This window comes from Prionailurus bengalensis, chromosome D2 (genome assembly GCF_016509475.1).
Source record: "Prionailurus bengalensis isolate Pbe53 chromosome D2, Fcat_Pben_1.1_paternal_pri, whole genome shotgun sequence".
Classification (NCBI taxonomy): Eukaryota; Metazoa; Chordata; class Mammalia; order Carnivora; family Felidae; genus Prionailurus; species Prionailurus bengalensis.
Window position 1 is genome coordinate 47,037,954 of NC_057351.1, and position 24,446 is coordinate 47,062,399.

The 24,446-nt window shown below is 43.4% G+C and overlaps 1 protein-coding gene and 1 pseudogene across 1 annotated transcript in view; both read left to right on the forward strand.

Moving 5' to 3' along the window:
• CHAT (choline O-acetyltransferase) overlaps positions 1 to 9,879 on the forward strand; it is a 43,025-nt gene extending 33,146 nt beyond the window's left edge. Inside the window, exons 10-14 of the mRNA XM_043596838.1 lie at positions 140 to 262; positions 3,248 to 3,389; positions 3,532 to 3,594; positions 6,640 to 6,777; positions 8,538 to 9,879. Coding sequence (XP_043452773.1) covers positions 140 to 262; positions 3,248 to 3,389; positions 3,532 to 3,594; positions 6,640 to 6,777; positions 8,538 to 8,807 — 736 coding nt within the window. The 3' untranslated portion in view covers positions 8,808 to 9,879. The remainder of the gene's footprint in view (positions 1 to 139; positions 263 to 3,247; positions 3,390 to 3,531; positions 3,595 to 6,639; positions 6,778 to 8,537) is intronic.
• A 5,145-nt stretch (positions 9,880 to 15,024) lies between these two features.
• LOC122492620 lies at positions 15,025 to 15,386 on the forward strand (annotated as a pseudogene).
• Positions 15,387 to 24,446: the final 9,060 nt, after the last annotated feature.

Sequence of the window (24,446 nt, forward strand, 5' to 3'; positions counted from 1 at the left end):
TATGTTCCTGGTGGGCAAGGACTGTGTCCTCAACTTCCAGAGCACTAGGTTGTACACCAAGCTTGAGCAACTTGGTTAGACTTTGTGGTGTGTGCATTCCATTTTACATGTAATAGCACCTCTTCTTCTTCTGCCACAGAATAGTAAAGAATCTCGACTTTACTGTTTATAAGTTTGACATCTTCGGAAAAACATTCATTAAGAAGCAGAAATGCAGTCCTGATGCCTTCATTCAGGTGGCCCTCCAGCTGGCCTTCTACAGGTGAGCAAAGCCTGCTGGCAGAATGACGCTGCCCAGGTGGGCAGACTGACAAGCTGCCCTAGACTCTAGAGTCTAGAAGCATCCTAGAAGGAGGAGTGACTTCCTGTGGGCCTAGGAGATGGGAGGACCAGAGCAGGCTGCATGGAAGAAGGTGCTACTTCATCAGAGTGTGAATCCAGTCTCAGAAAAGAGAAGGAAAGACATCAAGTCAGGAATTTGCCTGAGTGATGGCACAGGTGCACAGAGCTCAAAGCGCCAGAACACTGAGCTAACAACGCGGGTGATGGAGGCCGCTCCTACTCTTGCCCTCACCCAGCCTCTGGCTGTGCCCTGTTTCTTTATAAGGACATGGAACCAGCATACCCCCCACCCCCGCCCACTGTGGGTCAAGTCAAAGAATCTGAACTCATCTTTGATTTGTCCCTGTCTCTCATTCCCCACCCGTGACACCACCATGTCATCCTCCAGATGTCTCTCAGAACCTCTCCCCCCCCATCCCCCATTTTCCCTCTCCATCACCATCGGCCCCTCCCCCGCCCCCATCATCTGGTGCTGCTTAACTGCAGCATGCTCCCCCAGGGTCTCTGCCTCCACTCCCATCTTTGCAAAACGTTGAAATATGCAAATCAGATCCTATCACTCACCACCTTGAACCCTCCCAATGGTTTTCCACCATGTTTAGAACAAAGTCCAGGCTTAGAAAGTCTCCCTGTGAACTGGCCTCTACTGGGGCCCTCCTCCCAAGCCCTTTGCTCTGGCTGTGCCTCCGCCCACCCACCCGTTGCCATCACCACTCTTCACATGCCACCTCCTCCCCTCTGCCGGGGTCTGCTCTGGTGTCAGCTCTCAGAGGCCTGCCCTGACCCCCTTATCTAAAGCAGCCACCTCAGGCCCTTGCCATCCAGCTCTCTAGCCTATCCCATTGTGTCCTCTTTTTCTTTCATAGCAGTTGTTGTTTGTGTGAGCTACCTTGTTTGTTGATTTGTTGATTTTTGTTTTCTAGCCTGTCTCTCCTAAGCCTGACACTCTGGGTATCTCTCACACACCCGGCACAGAGTAGGCATCAGGGGCTGAGTCACAGATGTGAGAATACATGACAGGAGTTTTATCTGGGGGGCGGCACAGTCAGGTCTGCAGCTTAGAGAAGTCCCTGTGGTGGTAGCCCTGTGTTGGCAGCAAAGTAGGGAGTAAGGGAGTAAGGGTTGAAGGCAGGGAGCCCAAGCAGTCTTTGATAGGAGGCTGAAACTAAAATGCAAAGTGGATCATCCTAAAGACAAGGCCGGCTCCTGCAGGCTCCAGTGCTCCTGGAGCAGCACTCATCAGCAGGCATAGGTGATAAATAGCACTACCCCACCAGGACTTGCCTGCATTTTGCCATATACGGGGGGTGGGGGTGGGGTGGGGGAGGAGCATAAAGTGACCTTGCGATAAGGCTGGGGCAAGGGTTGACAGCACTCGCGTGGACACAGCAACCCAGATCCCAGTTTCCCCTGGAGGGGTGGTAACTCACAGGGAAGGGAAGTGGCTATGGCCATTCAGAGCATTGGGACTCCTTGGGGAAGGCTGATATCACCCCACACGAGGTCTGTGCTCATCGTGGGGACACAAAGGCCTCACTGGCATTGAGCTGTGGCAGGTCCTGGTGTCTGGAACCACAGTCGCCATTCTGATACTGGCACATGGCTGAAATGGGCCATGAGGTCAAGCTTCTGCTGGAACCACAACCAGAGATGCCGGCAGGTGTTAGTTCAGAGAGCACTTCGGACCCAAATCTAGGAGGCGGCTAGTGGACCCTGTACAGAGCTCCGCCTCCTCCACCCTTAATGATCTTTGTTGCACTGGATGTGGCCAGCAGTGGATGTGGCCAAAGGCTCCTGTGAGTAGCCCAAATAGGGCTTCTCTGCTTCTCATGGAGAACATTCTTCAAGAGTCTAAGCCATAACAAAAAAAATTTTTTTAATCTGCCCCTAGAGTCTACAGAAGCCTGGAAGCTGCCTAAACTGGGGTTGATCAGTGATTAGCCAGTGATGGCATCTACTTTTGTGCTCAGCATGGCGTTTGCCTCCTGGGGCCATAGAGATAGAAGAAATGAGCTCCCTGCCAGAGTCCTTTCTCCTTGGGGAAATGAGGCATAAGTGTACAGGAAGTTGATTGACCTTCTCACCGAGTTACAGGACAAAGCACTGTGCTGAATCAGACTTGGCCTTTCTCCTCCTAGAGCTTACCCAGCATGGGAGGTACATGCCCTGACAAGGCCAAGATGCAGGACCATGACTTGTATGTGACTTTGGGCTGTCACTGCCCCTCTGTGATTCTGTGTCTTTCTCCTCCCCACCCCCAACACCAAAGACTTTACTGACTGGTGAGAAAGATGTGTGCCAGCCAGGTATGCAAGCCTAGGAGTGCTCACGGCTCACATGCCTAATGAAAGGACTTTCCCTGGCTGGTGTGGGGAGTGGCTCCTGTCCCAGACGTCAGGGAGGAGAGGCACAGCCATGGTGCCCACGGGTGCTGCCCCTGGACAGGCGGTCCTGTGCTGCAGTTTCCACTCATGACCACTGAAGCCCCCTCCCTGCCTCCATCCGTAGGTCACGCTTGAATTGTTCTAAATAAAACAGGATTCCCTCAAGGGTGTGAATGATTAATTGCACAATTATTCCATTCTGTGCTATTAATCAAACACTCATCAGATCTTGAAGAAAATTCTAGGTTCCCCACCAGACGGGGTTTTTTTGAAAAGTTACCAGTCACTTCTTTATTTTATAACCACACAGTGTCACCAAATGTATGAAAGTCATATTAGTGACTCCCCGACACTACTCTTTGGGAAATCTCCTCCAGAATTCTATTAACATTAAAATGAAATACTATGCCAAGTAGAGTCAGAACTGTAAAAATAAAGCCTGCTGAGGCTATTTTTCTTTCAACGTTTATGGTTTCCTGAGACTGCATCACCATTTGCCATTCATCTTGCATCTTATGCAGGCTCCACAGGAGACTCGTCCCCACCTATGAGAGCGCGTCCATTCGCCGATTCCAGGAGGGCCGCGTGGACAACATTCGATCGGCAACTCCAGAGGCGCTGAGTTTTGTGAGAGCCATCACTGACCACAAGGCTGCTGTGCCGGTAAGTCCTGCTCTGTCTAAAGAGTCTCCAGGAGGCCAGAGGGGCAGCGGTGGGCTGCCTGTTGGCTGGGCTCCATGACAACCAGCTCCTTTAGCTTGCCACTGAGTAGCCCTTTAAAGCCCCATCTCTGGTTTGTCGACAGGCTTCAGAGAAGCTGCTGCTCCTGAAGGATGCCATCCGAGCCCAGACTGAGTACACAGTCATGGTGAGTGATGTGGCGCCCCCTCTCAGGTGAACTCATGACTGTGGGCTGTGCCCAGAGCGGGGCCTTCAAGAGTAGGGCCGTGGCACAGGACCTGGGTAGGAGCTGGGCCCAGTGCCTTGGCCAAGGCCATGCCTCTCAGAGCCTCCTTTTTCTTATTTTTAGATACTAGATAACATGGCACTCTTTTTTTTTTTTTAATGTTTATTTATTTTTTTAGAGGGATGGAGCACAAGTGGGGGAGGGGGAGAGAGATGGAGACACAGGATCTGAAGTGGGCTCTGTGCTGACAGCAGAGAGCCCAATGCAGGGCTCAAACTCAGAAACTGCGAGATCATAACCTGAGCTGAAGTTGGATGCTTAACCAACTGAGCCACCCAGGTGCCCCAACAGAGCAGTTGTTTTTACATGGATTTTACAAGAATACGACGAATGGTCTTTGAAAAAAAAAATGATAATAATAGCAAATATGTTATAGCACTTTAGAGTTTATACAAGAGAAGTCAAATGTGAGAGATGGTGGCCAAGCCTGGCAAACTGGGGTGGCTTGCACACCTCGCGTGATCGCAGGTGAGGCAGTATTTATTCCCACCAAGGGCTGGTTTTGCCTTCTTATTTTCTATTTATTCATATTGCCTATGAATAAAAAGGCTTTGCTGAAAATTAATAGTGAAATCAAAATTTTAAGGAAAATGTTCCCTTATTTAGAGAAATAGTTTATTTTCTAGCATGGCAGAGCCATCATTTGCACACAAACAACAGAGGATAAACTACTACTTGCACTGGTGATCAATATATTAACTGACAATCATTCTGGGGTGCCTGGGTGGCTCAGTTAGTTAAGCATCTGACTCCTTTTTAATTAATTAATTTGTTTTTTAATGTGTATTTGTTTTTGATAAAGTCGAGCAGACGTGGGGCAGAGAGAGGCAGGCACAGAAGATCTGAAGCTGGCTCTGCACTGACAGTAGAAAGCCCAATGCAGGGCTAGAACTCACGTACCATGAGATCACGAACTGAGCTGAAGTCAGATGTTTAACCAACCGAGCCACCCAGGTGCCTCACCTCTGATTCTTGATTTTGGCTCAAGCAATGGTCTCACAGTTCGTGAGTTCGAGCCCCACATCCGGCTCTGCATTGACAGTGTAGAGCCTTCTTGGGATTCTCTCTTTCCTTCTCTACCTCTCCTGTTTGCTTTCTCTCTCTCTCTCTCAAAATAAATAAATAAACATAACAAAAAAACTTTAAAAAAATCCTCTAGAGCATTGCCCTAGGTTTCTGCTGTGTTAACTATTTTAAGTTGTGGGAACAGCTAAATAAAAGAGATGGGGTGGGAAGGAAAGAGCTATAAGGATGCTTTGAAGGTTAATCTGGTGCCTGGTTGGTGACATGGGGTAAGGGATGGGGGAAAGAAGCAAAGGCAGCTCCGGCTCCCTGGCTGGTGTATTTGGGAATGGTTGTGGAGAAAGGACATCCCAGTGAAGGAGCAGGTGTGCGCCAGATGCCCCATCACAGACTCTCACAGCACCTTACGCTTTTCCTTCATAGCACGCACACTCCCAGCACCCAGTAGCTTGGGCACACAGTGGGTGCTCAAGTAAGATTCTCTGAATGAATGAAAGACTGAGTGATGAATCATTCTACTCATTACTACTTGTGGCCTTAATCCAAACAATCTGTTAAATCAACCCCAGTTGCCACAGTGAGCTTGAGGTGGTGAAGACGGGTGGGTGGCTGCTGCAGAGAGTGGCTGCTTCTCCAGATCTGCCACCAATCAGCGATGACACAGAGGTAACCAGAGAAATTAGAAGTACGCCCACTTCAAAGATAGGCTCATAGTTCTTCCCCTCTGTTCTAACGGGGCACATCTAAAGTGAGCTGAGGTTGTGTGACATGTCTTTTAACCTATAATTAGGTGCACTGGAAGAGACTGGGGCCTCTGGGTCATCTTTATACGTTCATTCTGTACTGAGAAAGAACAGTTGTCAAATCCCAAAGCGTGCCTTGTAAACTTGAACAGAGTTCATTGTGATGGAGGTTTCCTCCTCGCTGGGGCTCTAACAACTAACTGGGCATCTTATGCAACTGTGAACCCCCTATGATTTACAATTACCCTGATGTGGACCCAGAGGTCACTACTATAGGCCAGAGGTGGCCCCCAAGTCTCCATCACTTCCCATAATTGCCCCAAATAAACATGTAATCCAAGTGAAACCAGTGTGCATGCTACACACGCCACCTCAAGCGGGAAGGATATGAAATGAGTGCCCTGGCCCCACTACCGGCCACACCACCACTTCTGAGTTCCTCTTCCATAGAAATCCTGGAGTCCCCACTGCTATATTTTATCCTTTGATAAGAATTCAAGTGTCTTATAAAAATAAAAAAATCTTTTTACATTCAACAAGCTTTCCTCTTGCAAACATCAGCTGAGCCTCTGCTAAAATGTCTAGTTTCTGTCTCAAAATGATTTCTTAGATTATAATCCAGTTTAGTTGAGCTGATTCTGGGCCCATGAAATAGCAACCAAGATTTAGAAACAGACCTTAATGTCCTTTATCACTCATTCATTGGACTTCTGCTGGAGGATAAAGTATTAGTTGTGGTGAGAGTCTGTCCAGTGATATCCCAGGGCACCCCTCCCCATCCGTCCACAGGGCACAGAACCCATCCTTCTCCCCAAACTCTTCTCCTACCTATGAAGTTACTGGGGATGGCCTGGCCCACCTCTTCCACTTAGAGCGGTGACCATGCTGGGGTTGAGAGGTGAAGGATACTCAGACTCATAGACCTTTAACTCAGACATGCTCATGTTAGAACCCAGCCTGCTCTGGACTTGCCCTGTGCACATAGGAAGGGTCCAAGAAGCAGAGGCTGAGTAATAAAGTGGTCAGTCCTGGGTGGCCACCGACACCCACTGTCTGCAGCAAGCACTGGGTAAGTGCAAGCCTTGACCCTTGCAGTCACCATTAGCATTGTGGACTAGAGAGAAGGGGGAGGGCAGGGGAGCCCATTCTTATGTCCTGTTCTTTGTCCCTAACTACCCAGGCCATAACAGGGATGGCCATCGACAATCATTTGCTGGGGCTGCGGGAGCTGGCCCGGGACATGTGCAAGGAGTTGCCTGAGATGTTCACGGATGAAACATACCTGATGAGTAACCGGTTCATCCTCTCAACCAGCCAGGTACAGCCCTAGTGCAGCTGTCACCCAAGGGGCCATTTAGTGTAACCAGTGCGCTTTCTAAAAAGCCACTTAGTGTAACCAAGTGACTACAGCCCACTGGTTGGAGTCAGGCAAGTCCCAGATCTGCTTCTTACAAGCTGCATGACCTTTTGCAAAATGACTTAAATGCTCAGAGTGCTGGTTTCCCCACTGCCTAAATGGGTGTAATCATGGGCGCCACCTTGGCAGAGGTGGATTGGATGGGTACTGGTGCCCTAATCATTACTGCTTATTACCTTTCAATCTGTTACTAGAGGGGTAGTGTTCCACCATGCTGGCCACAGGTTCTGAAGCCCAATAGGACTAGAGTGAAGTCCTGACTCAACAAGAGGTGACGATGTGGGTAGAAAGCCTAGCCCAGTGGCTGGCATGGACAGGATCCTCTAATCAGGTCACAGAATTATTATAAAGGTCTGTGTGGCCAACAGCAGGTGATTGGCTGCCATCCCAGCATCTCCTCACTAGTGCTACATCCTCCCTCTGTAGGAGGACCACTGTTGGAAAGAATGAAATCCACTAGAGAAGGCAGCAGTTTAGGAAAGAAAATAAACCCCCAAAAGTCAGCTTACTAAAACTCTACCTCATCTGCCAAAGGCTGGACATGGGCAATAAAAGGGGCTGACAAAGTTGTGTTTGAGGATAAAAGCCCACTCAGTAATTTGATTTTGTCATTACGGCAGTGAGCTCACAGACGTGAATAAACGAGGGCAGGACGCAACAACATAAATTCTTCAGGAAACCATCCATGGGCAAAAAGTGCTTTGGAATGGTTTTACGGCCTTCAGCTGTTGCACGGCAAATTTATCTCACAATGAGGTGACTCTATTAGCAAGACTAATGGTTTGTTCTGCCCCATTAAAATGGCCGCTGTCATTTCTGAAGGCCCGACTACAGAGCACCAGAAACCTCAGGTTTAAAACAAACCCCATCCTGCAAGTACTCAAGAATGTGTTTTATTTTCCCCATCAGACCAGCTAATAAAATTAATTTGGGGTGTGGTGGTTTGGTGTTTTTTCCCTCCCAACTAGAAATGAACATTTATGGCTTGAAGGCCTTCAGAGACACATTTTCCTGATTTGTGATCCCGATTACAAAATCTCAGCACTCTGAATTCAAAATGTATTAGGTGCATAACTAAAACTCCAGTTGATGGCACTCTTTGAAATGCCCAATGCTGGGTAATTGTGCATGGCGGGGCTATGGGGAGAAAATCAGACCAGCCAGGCAATACTGACAGTAATTAAGGATGTGGGGAAAATCGACAAAGAAGACAGGCCAGATTTCCTTCTGTTCATAAATTACTCCCTCTGGGAAGCCATCTAACTGTTGGGTACCACCAGGGTCCCATTGAGTTAATTACCCTGATTGCCTCAGTGCCTCAAACAGCCTTCCCGGTGAAGGAGAGTCTCAGCCTGAGACCCAGCACAGGTCACTCTGGGAGATTTTGACTCTACAAGTACAGCACATTTCCTACCAGGGAGTGGCTTATGGACCCTCTTCTTCTGACATCGTGTGGTTAGATAGGTTTGTTTTTATGACTCTGCCTGTGGCCAACGATGCTGAAGCAATTGGTTCATTTGGTTAATTCAGTCAAACGCCCAGGTGGAAAAGAGAAGCAAATATCCCGTTGAGGCCTCTGGGTTGTTGAAAAGCCCTGCATTCTAGCAAGTTCGCAGGTTACATTTCAGGACAAGCATCTTCTGACCTGTCCTCTCCTCTAGGTGCCCACAACCATGGAGATGTTTTGCTGCTATGGTCCCGTGGTGCCCGACGGGTACGGGGCCTGCTACAACCCCCAGCCAGAGAGCATCCTTTTCTGCATCTCCAGCTTTCATGGCTGCAAAGAGACATCTTCTACCAAGTTTGCAAAAGCGGTAGAAGAAAGCCTCATTGAAATGCGGGACCTGTGTAGTCTGTCACAGTCTATGGTGGGCAAGCCATTGGCAACACAAGAAAAAGCAACAAGGCCCATTCAAGGGCACCAACCTTGACTCCTGCCACTAGATTTCACCTCCCCAAACCCAGCATTCTGCCGCTGCTAGACCCTGCCAAACCCCTGCTTCCCACCCTCTCCCCAGCTTTCAGTAGCTCCCATCCTCAGGGCCCAACACAGAGACCACACTGAGGCATCACACAAAGCAGGAGTGTTAGGAGGAAAGTGTCCCTCATTACTCATGGGAATTGTCATCATTTACCAAGGTTACCTCTAGCCTGTGTACTGGGAAATAAGACTGGCCTGGCTCTGAGGCAGCCTTGGTGAGATGGGGAAGTCTACACTGCCTTCCCTGTGTGGTATCAGAAGCTTAATGTTGGTGTTTGCTACCCTAGCAGGACCTAGTATGTCCAGGTGAGATTTTTGCCCCAAAAAAGAATGAGTCAACCTATTACATGCAGTGTCCCTACATGAATCATGAAGAAAGAGGCTAACTCCAGGTCATTACCTCTTTTTGGGGGGGGAAGAGTAGGGGCCTTTGTTTTCAGATTCACAGTAGTCTGATCATGGCATTCAGGGTGGCCTGCACTGAGCCAGACAGTGCTGTAAACACCCCCTCCCCTACACACACACACACACACACACACACACACAGCCCAAGTTATTTTAAAATGTAGTGACCCAGGCCCAAAACCACATGTCTCCTGGTTTTCATCTAATCTCCTAGGGGCAGCCTTCCATTGAGTTTGGAAAATCTGGTCCTGCTATTTTGAAAGGGGAAAAAGAACCATCTGCCATTGCGCTAGAGTGGTATTGCTCTCTGCTTCCCTGGGGTGGGGGGGCATTAAGGACAGTCCAGCAGAGTAAGCAGCACAGTGCCCACCAAGCAGCAGGGATGGAAGGAGGACCAGTCTACGTCCCCAAGGATCCTGCCACTCACATTTTTTTTTCTCGTTCCTTCCCCACTCCCCTTCACAGGAATCATGCCCTTATAGGTGATCTGCCTTCTACAGAGGAGAGGGTTACTTTGGGGGTTTTCTGCTCTTGTTGTTCATTTGTTTTGTTTTATTCATCTTTAAAATTTTTTTAATGTTTATTCATTTTTGAGAGAGAGAGAGAGGGAGAGAGAGAAAGAGAGAGAGATAGAGTGAGCAGGGGAGGGGCAGATAGAGAGGGAGACACAGAATCTGAAGCAGGCTCCATGCTCTGGGCTGTCAGCACAGAGCCCGACGTGGGGCTTGAACTCATGAGCCCCAAGATCATGACCTGAATCTAAATCAGATGCTTAACCGACTGAACCACTCAGGCACCCCTTGTTTTATTTATTTTTAAGAGAGGATTTTAAGAAAACTACCGTATAATTAATTTCAGAAAATTATCTCAGTGACCCAAGCAGGACACCTGCAGACAGCTGGGCCCCTTTATGTGGAGGATGTTACCCAGGGATTCCAACTAAACCCCATGAGGAGGAGTGCAGAACAGGACTCTCCTTGCCCCCAGCAGGGGAGGGTGGGGAAAGGAGACAGCTAGTGGGGAGTGGGCCAGAAGGAGGGAATGGCTGTATCCAGAGACAACCCTGATGGAGGGGCAGAGAGTGCACAAAGCCAAAGTTAAGGTGGTCCCGAGAGATTGTGATCATCAAGAAGATATGAGAATCACTTCCTGTTGGGGACTATTTTTATAGTAAATCTAAAAGGCAAGGGACTAGAAAGGCCACACTGCAAACAGCTGAGGCAGCCTGTCTCTGTCCAGAGGAGGCACAGAGCTTGGCTCTCACCACTAACTTCTGCTGCGTGACCAGCGGGAGATTCCTGCAAATACCCCTCGCCCTATTCCCACTGTGCTCTGAGGCATTCTGAGCTCTGCACTCTAGCCCAGGGACCCTGCACATGTCCCTTTGGACAACCATGCAAGCTTTCTGCACTTTGACCAGTATTGAAGTAGGCAGGGCTGAGATGGGGGACCTTTGTTCAGCTCTGAAAACACAAACCGCCCGGAACAGTAAATTCCTTGAGCCCTGGTTTTAGATTGAGGATTTCTATTGGATGATCTAGGAGATTCTGCACTGCCCTTCAAAGTCACTGGTCTGTAGGTGCATACTCCTACAGACCTCCACCTTCCTGCTCCCCTTGGGAAGTAGCATTCTAAGAGTCCTGAGAATGTCTGGGGAATTTCTGTCCACCTGATGTAAGCTGACCCAAAACCACTTGTCTGTTCTCACCAAATGACCACAGTACAGATCTGATTTTTCTTCTGATTTCCCTCCATGGATTTCTGGACATTTGATTTTGGGGTCTGGCAACCCCACTGACCTGACCAAGAGACCTAAATACCCAGAGACTCAATTCCCTCCATCATCAAATGGGGACAAGAATGTCCCAACTTTGCAATGCTTTGAGGATTGCAGATCATGTCTGTAAAGGGCCTTGCACAAGCAGTTGGGCTCTGGTGTCCACTGTCAGTATGATGTTACCCCAGCAGGCATTGTTCAGGTGAAGTTATTTCAAACTTTTACACTGGTTTGAAAGAACCAAGCTCACGTCTGTCATTCTCTGAGCATAGGGAAAGGAAACTGACTCTGTATATTCAGATATCAACCATACACTGTGAGGGCTTTAAGAAGTGTAGGATTGTGGACATTTGGCAGGAGGGAATACCTCCTCTTTCTGAGGAAGAATCTGGAAGCTGGTCTTCCCCCTCCAAGAACAGGTGGATGCCCTGAGTCTTTATGCAAAGGCAATGCTGAGCCATGGCCATGGGCCTCTCTGGGGGACCCTGGTAATGGAGACTGTTTCAAGTGTCCCCAGAGAGATGGAGAATGAAATCTGAAGACAGTCATTTCAGGGCAGTGATGCATAATAAAAATGCTTGTGGCCACCTTACAATACTGCTAAGTTGCCAAAATATATAAAGTTGACATTTGAGTTCTATTTTTATAAAATTGTTCTAGATTTATGGCAATATATACATGTGTATTTATAGTCTTTCAATTTTAAGTTATAGTTTTGTGCTTTAAAGAAATATATGTATGACTAAAGGACTGTATATTGAAAGTACTATATTCAGAATATTTAAAGACTGTAAGCCTGTATTCAATAAAAAGTAATGCCAAGAAAGATGGTGTTAGCCATTGTTTCTACCCAGAAATGCTATAAAAATGTTGTTGTAAATTCTGTGAGCTGGGTTAACAATTCATTTGGCATTGTCTGAGGTCCATCAGCAGCAGCAGTGGATGTCTGAAAGGTACAGGGACCAGGAGAGAAAGGGAGGAAGGAACTTGAGTCTCTCCTACCATGTGGCATGGGGAAAGGGTGAGGGGCAGAGGGGCTTCACGGGCTGTTTGTGATCACGTTGGCAGAAACCTGGGTGTAGAGATCAGTGTCTCCACTTAAGCCTCTGCGTAGCAGAATGGAATGGAGGGGAAAATGCCAGACTCAGAGATGGGATGCCTAGACTGTAAATCCAATTCTATCTCTAACTTGCCATGGACTCTGGGGATGTTGCTTCACCTCTCTAGCCTTGTTTCTTCATCTGTGAAGTGCGGATGTTGACACCAGAACCACCCATTTCCAGGACGGTGGTGAGATGACACAGATGGTCCTTGTTTGAAAACTTAGATAGTGACATAAAAATCGCTCACTGCAGGCTCACAGATACTTGCACACAGGTTCCTTCGCCCTGCACAGCCCAAAGATACATTCCAAGCTGCAAGATCCCCTCTGCAGCCACAAAAATCCACAGAACCAGAACTGGGTTTCCAAATGCTTTCCAATCAGAGCCTAAAAGGAACCTTAACATGTCTGAATTTGTATACTTGGGAAGCAGAAAAGGCATTATCCAAAAAGACAATGGCTAAGAATATTCCAGGAGGAATGGTGGGGTTAGGAGCGAACAGGGTCAGAGTAATGTCAGCTTGCTCTTATTTAGCACACAGATCACACGTGACCCTAAAATAACAAGATGAAGAAAATAGAGAGAGAAGAATACAAACAGGCAAGCCAGCCCCCAACATACAAACTAATGCAACTCCCTCCTTGTTGTCTCTGGAGTCTCTGTGGGGTGGATGTTGGTACATTTAGTTAAAAAGGCAGAGAAGAGTCCCTCCCAGGTTCACAAGAAGAACCAGAATTTTCCAAGTTAATCCCTGATAGTGGGGGGGCAGGAACTAGTGCCCTTCATTCCCTTTATAAATTCAGCTGATCTCCTTCCTTTTATAGTTCTCTGAGTTTTCCTTCCAAGGAGGCCCTTTGAGTCTGCAGGATAAACAATATGCCATCTCTGGGAAAGCTGGCCTCATATCAAATAAGAGAACCTTTCTAAAAACTGCTCTCCTTCTTCTAAGGGCCAGGTCTCTCCTTGTTCTATTCCTTCTGTTTCTTCCATCTCCTTGGGGGTTTCACTTCCTATTTCTGTCCCTTACGTGATATTGGACCCCAGGGTTCTGTCCTTGATCTCTATTTCTTTTTTTTTAATGTTTATTCATTTTTGAGAGACAGAGCATGAATAGGGGAGGGACAGAGAGAGAGGGAGACACAGAATCTGAAGCAGGTTCCAGGCTCTGAGTTGTCAGCACAGAGCCTGATGTGGGGCTCAAACCCACAAACCATGAGATCAAGACCTGAGCCAAAGTCAGATGCTAAACCGACTGAGCCACCCAGGTGCCCCTATCTCTATTTCTTATATTAAAGAGCAAAAAAACGGGAGATTGAACTGATCCAGAAGGGCCCTTCTACCTATAAAAACATATGCACAGAGAAAATTCTTTGAAATATATAGTCAAATTCAAAAGAAAGAAAAGAAATCCTCACATTACAAGAAGGAGGAGGGGGAGGGGGAGGAAAAGGAGAAGGAGTAGGAGAAGGAGAAGCAGAAGGAGAAGGAGAAGGAGAAGGAGGCCTAAAACAGAACAGTGAGCAGGAGTTAAAGATGTGTCAGACCAGACACAAATTCCAGTGACTAACAGCAGGGTTTACCACCGCTGCAAGTTGAGAGAACATGACCTCAGCTCATGCAAGATAGAAGATGCAGCTAAACTCCCTGCACAAAATCCGAACCTCATAGAAGTGTCCCAGCTCTAACAACAACAACAATAAAAAGACTAGAAAAACTCTTCCCATCATCCTAGGGGAGCAATGAGGAACCATGCCATTCACTCAGGGCTATAAATGATGGAAAAAAGACATCCATGAGAAATTAAACTATAAATGTGTGTCATGTGTAGATGTGGAGCCTGAGTTTATACAACTTATTTGCAAGGCAAGAATTCTAAGCCAATATTTTTTTTTTAATTTCCTGGGTCAGTAAGATCCAAAGGGGCTCAGCAGAGTCCAATACAAAACCACCTTCCACAAATGCGGAAACACCAAACACCCAGAGAGGGAAAACACTCTATTAAAGATGAGCTCACAGTCAAAAAATACAAACAGCACAAGAAATAGTTCACAAGAGGGAAAGCAGCAGATAAAGCAAACATCAGAGTGAATACCACAAAGACTGGAAAGAAAAGATGACTCAGACAGAAGCTGTAAAATAGATATGTTTAATATTATAAAGAAAGAAATAAAAATACAAAGAAGATACATGTAGAAGTTCAGGAAGAAGAGGTTAGAGACAATGGAGGAAAGCACTATTCAAAGAGAAAATAATTAGGAATATTCCAGAATCAAAGAATTACATTATTCTAAAATTCTTGGGTCAAAGAAAAAACAATAATGAAAATTTAGAAATACTTAGATCAGAATGATAATAAAGACACTTCATATCAAATCTCTGGGATACAGAAAAAGTGACACTTTGAGGAAAATGTATACCTTAAAATACATCAGAAAAGATGAAAGACTGAAAATTGATGAGCTAAGTATACACTTAAGTGTACTTTTTTCTTAAAAAGTAAGAAAAAGTGGGGCACCTCAGTTGGTTAAGCATCTGGCTCTTGGTTTTGGCTCAGGTTATGAACTTGTGGTTTGTGAGATCGAACTCCACGTCAAGCTCTGTTCTGACAGTGTGGAACCTTCTGGAATTCTCTCTCTTTCTCTGCCCCTCCCCCATGCACATGCATGTACACACCCTCTCTCCCTCTCTCTCTCAAAAATAAAAAAAACTTTTAAAAAAAAAGGTAGAAAAAGAGCTGAAGAGTAAACTCAAAGAAAGTAACCAAGATAAGACAACTATCAAGGAAGGAGAAAACAAAAAATAACAGAGAAGCTAAAAAAAAAAGCAAAAGTTGGTTCTTTGACCACATGCTTGTGCTCAGTGGAGGTCAGGGAGCTGAGCCAGAATCATGGCCAGTATAGGGGCAGCAGTTGGACTGACCATGGCTGCTGCAGGATTTGCAGGCTGCTATGTTCTTCAAGCCATGAAATATATGGAACCTCAAGCATAACAAATTTTTCAAAGTCTACAAAAATCTGCTTTCAGTGGTGGCTATTATAGAGGTGCATTTGAACTCAAAATGACAAAATGAGAAGCAGCATTAATATTAGGCACAAGCCCTACTGCCAATAAAGGAAAAATAAGAGATGCTTGTTGATGAAGTATCCTTTTAAATCACCCAGACAAGGGAGAATCTCCTTATATAGCAGCCAAAATCAAGGAAGCTAAAGATTTACTACACAGTCAAGCTAAAAAAATGAAGTAAATGTGTAATGAATTTTAAGTTCTTGTTAGTTTATGTATGAGTGCCAGCTTCTTATAATAAAATGCCTCAAAGTTACAAATTTTTAAAATGATTCAGTACAAGCTGAGCCAAAGCTTTGGTATAAGTTTCTTCTTTGAATTTGAGCATTTTAAATCAGATTATAGAATACTTGTGGATTCTGAAAAACAGTGTGGAGGTTCCTCAAAAAATTAAAAATAGAATTACCCAAGACCTCGCAATTGCACTACTAGGAATTTATCCAAAGGATACAGGAGTGCTGATTCAAAGGGGGCACATGCACCCCAATGTTTATAGCAGCACTATCAACAATAGCCAAAGTATGGAAAGAGTCCAAATATTCATCAACTGATGAATGGATAAAGAAGATGTCGGGGGGCGCCTGGGTGGCGCAGTCGGTTAAGCGTCCGACTTCAGCCAGGTCACAATCTCGCGGTCCGTGAGTTCGAGCCCCGCGTCGGGCTCTGGGCTGATGGCTCAGAGCCTGGAGCCTGTTTCTGATTCTGTGTCTCCCTCTCTCTCTGCCCCTCCCCCGTTCATGCTCTGTCTCTCTCTGTCCCAAAAATAAATAAACGTCGAAAAAAAAAATTTTAAGAAGATGTCGGGGCTCAGTTGGTTGAGCGTCCAACTTTGGCTCAGGTCATGATCTCACAGTTTGTGAGTTCGAGCCCCACGTCAGGCTCTGTGCTGACAACTCAGAGCCTGGAGCCTGCTTTGGATTCTGTCTGTCTGTCTGTCTTTCTCTGCCCCTCTCCCACTAGTGCTCTGTTTCTCAAAAATAAATAAGTGTAAAAAAAGAAGAAGAAGAAGATGTGGTATATATATATACACAATGGAATACTACTTGGAAATGAAAAAGAATGAAATCTTTGCAACAGTGTGGATGAAACTGGAGGGTATTATACTAAGAAAAATAAGTCAGTCAGAAAAAGACAGATACCATATGATTTCACTCATATGTGGAATTTTAGAAACTTAACAGATGACTATAGGGGAAGGGAATGAAAAATAAGATACAAGAAGAGAGAGGGGCAAACCACAGAGATTCTTAAAAACAGAGAACTGAGGGTTGATGGGCATGGAGGGTTGGGAGGGTGCGGAAAATGGGTGAAGGGCATTGAGGAGGGCACTTGTTGGGTTGAGTACAGGGTGTTGTATGTAAGTGATAAATCACTGGAATCTACTCCTGAAGCCAAGACTACACTGTATGTTAGCTAGGTTGACAATAAATAAATAGATAAATACATACATACCTACATACCTACATATTTGGAGATTTAACACTCAGTAATCATGGATAAATACACACAATTTGAATAGAAATATTGTTTGTTATTCATTTAGCAAATAATCTGTTACCTACTTCAAGGCAAAATGAATGTGACACTCTCTAGCTTTCAAGGAGCCCCCAGTCAAATGGGATACTGATAAACTGGTAACTAAAATACAGCGTGATAAATATATATTTTTTAACTTGGTTCTTTGAAAACAATAACAAAATAGACAAGGCTCTGGTAAAAACAATGAAAAAATGAGAAATTCAGAAATATACAATTAATAATAGGTAGATACAACTGTAGTAGACATTATAAAGGTAACCAGAGAATATATCAACTACTTTATTCCAATAAATTTGAAAACTTAGATAAAAATTCTTAGAAAAATATAACTTACTACAACTAATAAAAGAATAAATAAGATTTCTGGATAGCCTTATAAATCTTAAATTAACTGAAGCAGTAGTTTAAAATCTTCCCACTCAGAAAAATAAGTATGGTGGGAGAAGAGGAATGTAAAATGTTGTAGACATTTCCTACCAAACATTCAAAGAAATGATCATTTCAATCATATATAAAACCAATAAGGGAATATTCCCTCTTTGTATAAACGCCCTTATTTATTCTCTGAGGCTAGTATAACTTTAGTATCCAAACCAGACTTGGATATCCAATAAAGAAAAACTAAAGGCCCATTTTCCTCATGCATAAATATCCAGAAATCTAAATGAAACTATAGCAAACAAATTCTAACAGTACTGCACCCATGGCCAAGTCAGGTTTATCTGAGAATGCAAGGTAGTTTAATATTAGAAGATGATGAGCACCAGGCGATGTATAAACGTGTTGAATCACTGTATAGTACACCTGAAACTAATATGATGCTGTTAACTAACTAGAATTAAAATTAAAACTTAAAAAAAAGAAGATAGCTAAATGTCATTTACCCATGAATAGCTTAAAGAATAAAACTACAGAACCACTCTAATAGATCATTGAAATGCATTCAGTAAAATTTAACAGTCATTCATAATTTTAAAAAACTCATAGTAAAAGGAATTAGAAAATAACTTAGCAACATAGAACATCTGCATAAAACAGACAATATACATCATCCTAAGTAGGGAAATGTAGGATAAAGGTGGATATGCACTGGAGGAGCCAAGATGGAGGAACGGCATGGAAGTTTTTTGTGCATCCCGCCTCCATGAAACACAGCCAGACCAACACTAAACCATCCTGCACATCTAGAAAACTGACTTGAGGATTAACACAACAAGCTGCACAACCTGAACCACAGCACTCAGGAGGTACACAGCACCGAGAGTGAACTGGGGGAGAGAGAAGCCACAGAGGACAGGGAGCTGTTTTTGCTTGCGGAGAGAGGACAGAGATGGGGGGGGGGGGGAATACGGGAAAAACACCCCCCACCAAAAGCAGCTGGAGAGAAAGTGGAAAAGCGAAAACAGCCACAGGGACTGAACTAAAAGGGATAAAGGAGAAAGGAGAGGGTTTAACTTCCATTAAGACTCTATAAACAGGGGGAGTGCAGAGTCTGAAACCCTGCAGCTTGATACCTGGTGGTGCTCTGGTGGGAAGGGTGAATCCCCAGGAACAGAATGAAGTCCAGAGGTCTTCAGGGCCACATGGGGAAAGGTGGTTCCCCTGCTGGGAGGACACCTGGTAGAGGCTGTGTGGCTCCCACAAAGGCCCCAGCGGACCTGGGAGAACAACTACATTTGCTGGGGCTGGAACAAGGTCATTGGGGGTGAAGCCATGTGCCAGATGTGTGCCGTGATTTTCCATAATCCCTGAAACACAGCTGCTGCCACCATCACGCGAACTTTTTCTGAGGCAGGCTGGTGCCCAGCTGCAGTCTCCAGGCATCTGCAGCAGCACAGTCCTGTGAACGTTCCTGGGTGCAGCTGACACCCGGCCATTGCTTGGTAAGACCCTCCCACAGAGGGGCAGAATGGGTCAAAGCCACAGTGCTTCAGAAGTAAGGGATTGGGAAAAATAGCCACATCTGAGATAAAACTCAGGAGGGAAGTGCTGCCAGGGGCTTGGTCATGGGCAGTGTAAAAGCGGAAAGTGGATGGAAGCCAGACAGAAAGGACAACAAAAGATGGGTGTGTGATTGCTGATCGAGGAGAACAGAGTTCCAATACTAGAGACTGGTAGCTGGATGACGCCATTTTCACCACTCCTGCGCATGCGCATACACACTTACAAGCACCACAACACTCCCTCCAAAGCGTAGGCTAAGCAGCGCCATCTAGTGGAGAATGGACTTTTACGAAGCCCCGCCCAACTGGGCCAACCTTGTTCTTCAGGAACACAAATCTCTCTGCCTGCTTAGTTTATGGACTATAAAGCACTTCATAGTTTGACTTCTAGGAGAAAACAAAGTACTTTCAATCGTATTTCAGTCTGTTTGCTGGTCCATCTATTCAATTTTCTTTTTTTTTCCCTCTTTCTTTTCTTTTCTTGAATACAGAAAGAGAAAAAAATCTTTTTATTTTCAATTATTTTTTTAAATATATATTTTTTAATTATTTCAACAATATTTTTTACTTTTTTGTAAATTTTTCAAATTCAATTTTACTTCCATCATTTCATTTTATTATATTTGAGTGTATTCATTTTTTCAAATTTTCAAATGATATCCTTTTTTTACATCATTTTTTCTCTATTCTATCAAGACCCTTTCACCACCCAGACCAAAACACACCTAGGGTCTAGCATCAATTATTCGATTTTGTGTGTGTGTGTGTGTTTGTTTTTAATTTTAATTTTTTTAATTTTAACTTTTCTACCTCATTAATTCCTTTTCTCCCTTCAAAATGACCAAACAAAGGAATTCACCCCAAAAGAAAGACCAGGAAGAAACGACACCCAGGGACTTAACCAACACAGATACAAGCAAGATGTCTGAACCAGAATTTAGAATCACAATAATAAGAATACTAGCTGGAGTTGAAAATAGATTAGAATCCTTTCTGCAGAGATAAAAGAAGTAAAAGCTAGTCAGGATGAAATAAAAAAATGCTATAACTTAGCTGCAATCATGGATGGATGCAGCAGCAGCAAGGATGGATGAGGCAGAACAGAGAATCAGCAATAGTAGAGGACAAACTTATGGAGAATAATGAAGCAAAAAAAAAAAAAAGGAGGGAGATTAAGGCAAAAGAGCACAATTTAAGAATTAGAGAAATCAGTGACTCATTAAAAAGGGACAACATCAGAATCATAGGGGTCCCAGAAGAGGAAGAAAGAGAAATAGGGGTAGAAGGGTTATGTGAGCAAATCATAGCGGAAAACTTTCCTAACCTGGGGAAAGACACAGACATCAAAATACAGGAAGCATAGTGGACCCCCATTAGATTCAACAAAAACCGACCATCAACAAGGCGTATCGTAGTCAAATTCACAAAATACTCAGGCAAGGAGAGAATCATGAAAGCAGTAAGGAGAAAAAAGTCCCTAACATACGAGGGAAGACAGATCAGGTTTGCAGCAGACCTATCCACAGAAACTTGGCAGGCCAGAAAGGAGTGGCAGGATATATTCAGTGTGCTGAATCAGAAAAATATGCAGCCAAGAATTCTTTGTCAAGCAAGGCTGTCATTCAAAATAGAAGGATGGATAAAAAGTTTCCCAGACAAACAAAAATTAAAGGAGTTTGTGACCACTAAACCAGCCCTGCAATAAATTTTAAGGGGGATATTGTGAGGGGAGAAAAGATGAAAATATATATTTATATAAATAAATACATACCAAAAGCAACAAAGATTAGAAAGGACCAGAGAACTCCACCAGAAACTCCAACTCTACAAGCAACATAATGGCAATAAATTCATATCTTTCAGTACCCACTCTAAATGTCAATGGACTCAATGCTCCAATAAAAAGACATAGGGTAACAGAATGGATAAGAAAATAAGATCCATCTATTTGCTGTTTACAAGTGACCCACTTTAGACCTACAGACACCTTCAGATGGTAAGTAAGGGGATGGAGAACCATCTATCATACTAATTGTTGACAAAAGAAAGCCTGAGTATCCATACTTATATCAGACAATCTAGACTTTAAAATAAAGACTGTAACAAGAGATGAAGAAGGGCATTATATCATAATAAGGAGTCTATCCACCAAGAAGACCTAACAATGTAAACATTTATGCTCCAAATGTGAGAGCACCCAAATATATAAATCAACTAATCACAAACATAAAGAAACTCATCAATAATAATACCATAATAGTAGGAGACTTCAACACCCCACTCACAGCAATGGACAGATAATCTGATCAAAAAATCAACAAGGAAACAATGGCTTTGAATGACACACTGGACCAGATGGACTTAACAGATATATTCAGAACATTTCATCCTAAAGCAGAAGAATATACATTCTTCTCCAGTGCACATGGAATGTCTTCCAGAATAGACCACATACTGGGACACAAATCAGCCCTAAGTAAGTACAAAAAGATTGAGATCATACTGTGCATATTTTCAGACCACAATGCTATGAAACTCGAAATCAACCAGAAGAAAAATTTTGGAAAGGTAACAAATACTTGAAGACTAAAGAACACTCTACTAAAGAATGAATGGTCTAACCAAGAAGTTAAAGAGGAAATTACAAAGTCCATAGAAGCCAATGAAAATGATAACACCACAGCCCAAAACCTCTGGGACTCAGCAAAGGCAGTTATAAAAGGAAAGTATATGGTAATCCAGGCCTTCTTAAAAAAGGAAGAAAGGTCTCAGATACACAACCTAAGCTTACATCTTAAAGAGCTTGAAAAAGAAGAGCAAATAAAACCCAAAACCAGCAGAAGACAGGAAATAATAAAGATTAGAGCAGAAATCAATGCTATTGAAACAAACAAGCAAACAACAACAACAAAAACAGTAGAACAGATCAGTGAAACCAGAAGCTGGTTCTTTGAAAGAATTAACAAAATTGATAAACCACTAGTCAGTTTGATCAAAAAGAAAAAGGAAAGGACCCAAATAAATAAAATCAAGAATGAAAGAGGAGATATCACAACCAACACAGCAGAAATAAAAACAATAATAAGAGAATATTATGAGCAATTATACACCAATAAAATGGGCAATCTGGAAGAAAAGGACACATTCCTCGAAACATATAAACTACCAAAACTGAAACAGGAAGAAATAGAAAATTTGAACAGACCCATAATCAGTAAAGAAGTTCAATTAGTAGTCGAAAATCTCCCAAAAAACAAGAGTCCAGGGCCAGATGGCTTTCCAGGGAAATTCTACCAAACATTTAAGAAGAGTTAACACCTATTCTCTTGAAACTGTTCCAAAAAAATAGAAATGGAAGGAAAACTTCCAAAGTCGTTCTATGAAGCCAGCATTACCTTGATTCCAAAACCAGACAAAGACCCCACTAAAAAGGAGAATTATAAACCAATTTCCCTGACGAACATGGATGTAAAAATCCTCAACAAGATATTAGCCAACTGAATACAACAATACATTAAAATAATTATTCACCATGACCAGGCAGGATTTATACCTGGGATGCAGGGCTGGTTCAATATCCTCAAAATAATCAATGTGATTCATCATATCAATAAAAGAAAGGACAAGAGCCACATGATCCTCTCAATAGATGCAAAGAAAGCATTTGACAAAACACAGCATCCTTTCTTGATAAAAACTCTCAAGAAAGTAGGGATAGAAAGATCATACCTCAAGATCATAAAAGCCATATATGAAGGCCCAACGCTAATATCATCCTCAATGGGGAAAAACTGAGAGCTTTCCCCCTAAGGTCAGGAACAAGACAGGGATGTCCACTCTCACCAGTGTTATTCAACATAGTATTGAAAGTCTTAGCCTCAGCAATCAGACAACACAAAGAAATAAAAGGCATCCAAATTGGCCAGGAGGAAGTCAAACTTGCACTCTTCACAGATGACATGATACTCTACACGGAAACCTCAAAAGATTCCACCAAAAAACTGCTATAACTGATTCATGAATTCAGCTAAGTGGCAGGATATAAAGTCAACGCACAGAAATTGGTTGCATTCCTACACACCAACAATGAAGCAACAGAAAGAAAAATCAAGGAATTGATCCCATTTACAATTGCACCAAAACCCATAAAATACCTAGGAATAAACCTAACCAAAGAGGTGAAAAATCTATACACCGAAAACTATAGAAATCTTATGAAATAAATTGAAAAAGACACAAAAAAATGGAAAAATATTCCATGCTCCTGGGTAGGAAGAACAAATATTGTTAACATGTCAGTACTACCCAAAGCAATCTACATATTCAATGCAATCCCTATCAAGATAACACCAGCATTCTTCACAGAGCTAGAACAAACAATCCTAAAATATGTATGGAACCAGAAAAGACCCCGAATAGCCAAAGCAATCTTGAACCTCATCAAAATAAAAAGCTTCTGCACAGCGAAGGAAATAATCAGTAAAACTAAAAGGCAACCGACGGAATGGGAGAAGATATTTGCAAATGACATATCAGAAAAAGGGTTAGTATCCAAAATCTATAAAGAACTTATCAAACTCAACACCCAAAAAACAAATAGTCCAGTGAAGAAATGGGCAAAAGACATGAATAGACACCTCTCCAAAGAAGACATCCAGATGGCCAACCGACACTTGAAAAAAGGCTCAACATCACTCATCATCAGGGAAATACAAATCAAAACCACAAAGAGATACCACCTCACACCTGTCAGAATGGCCAACATTAACAACTCAGGCAACAGCAGATGTTGTTGAGGATGTGGAGAAACAGGGTCTCTGTTGCACTGCTGGTGGAAATGCAAACTGGTGCAGCCACTCTGGAAAACACTATGGAGTTTCCTCAAAAAATTAAAAATAGAACTACCCTGTGACCCAGCAATTGCACTACTAGGCATTTATCCAAGGGATACAGGTATGCTGTTTCAAAGGGACACATGCACCCCAATGTTTATAGCAGCACTATCAACAATAGCCAAAGTATGGAAAGAGCCCAAATGTCCATTGATGGATGAATGGATAAAGAAGATGTGGTATATATCTATACAATGGAGTATTACTCGGCCATCAAAAAGAATGAAATCTTGCCATTTGCAACTACGTGGATGGAACTAGAGGGTATTATGCTAAGCGAAATTAGTCAGTCAGAGAAAGACAAATATGACAGGACTTCGCTCATATGAGGACTTTAAGACACAGAACAGATGAACACAAGGGAAGGGAAGCAAAAATAATATAAAAACAGGGAGGGGACAAAACATAAGAGACTCTTAAATATGGAGAACAGAGGGTTACTGGAGGGATTGTGGGAGGGGGGATGGGATAAATAGGTAAGGGGCATTAAGGAATCTATGCCTGAAATCACTGTTGTACTATATGCTAACTAACTTGGATGTAAATTAAACAAATAAAATAATATAAAACAAAATAAAAAGAGGATATGTACTATTTCCACTTCTGTTCATCATTTAACTAGAGGTTCTAAACTGTGCAACAAGATAAGAAGAAAAAGAAACAAAAGCTTAATAAAAGAAAAAAAAAGACCATTTTCTGCAAAGTGATTGCCAATAAGAAAATCCAAAAGAATCTATATATAAATAAACAGAAATCAACTAAAAAGATCAAGGCTGCTTACATAAAATCAACATATAAAAGTCAATTTTGTTTTACATACCAGCAACAAACAATAAAATCACAACACAGAATACATGATTTACAATA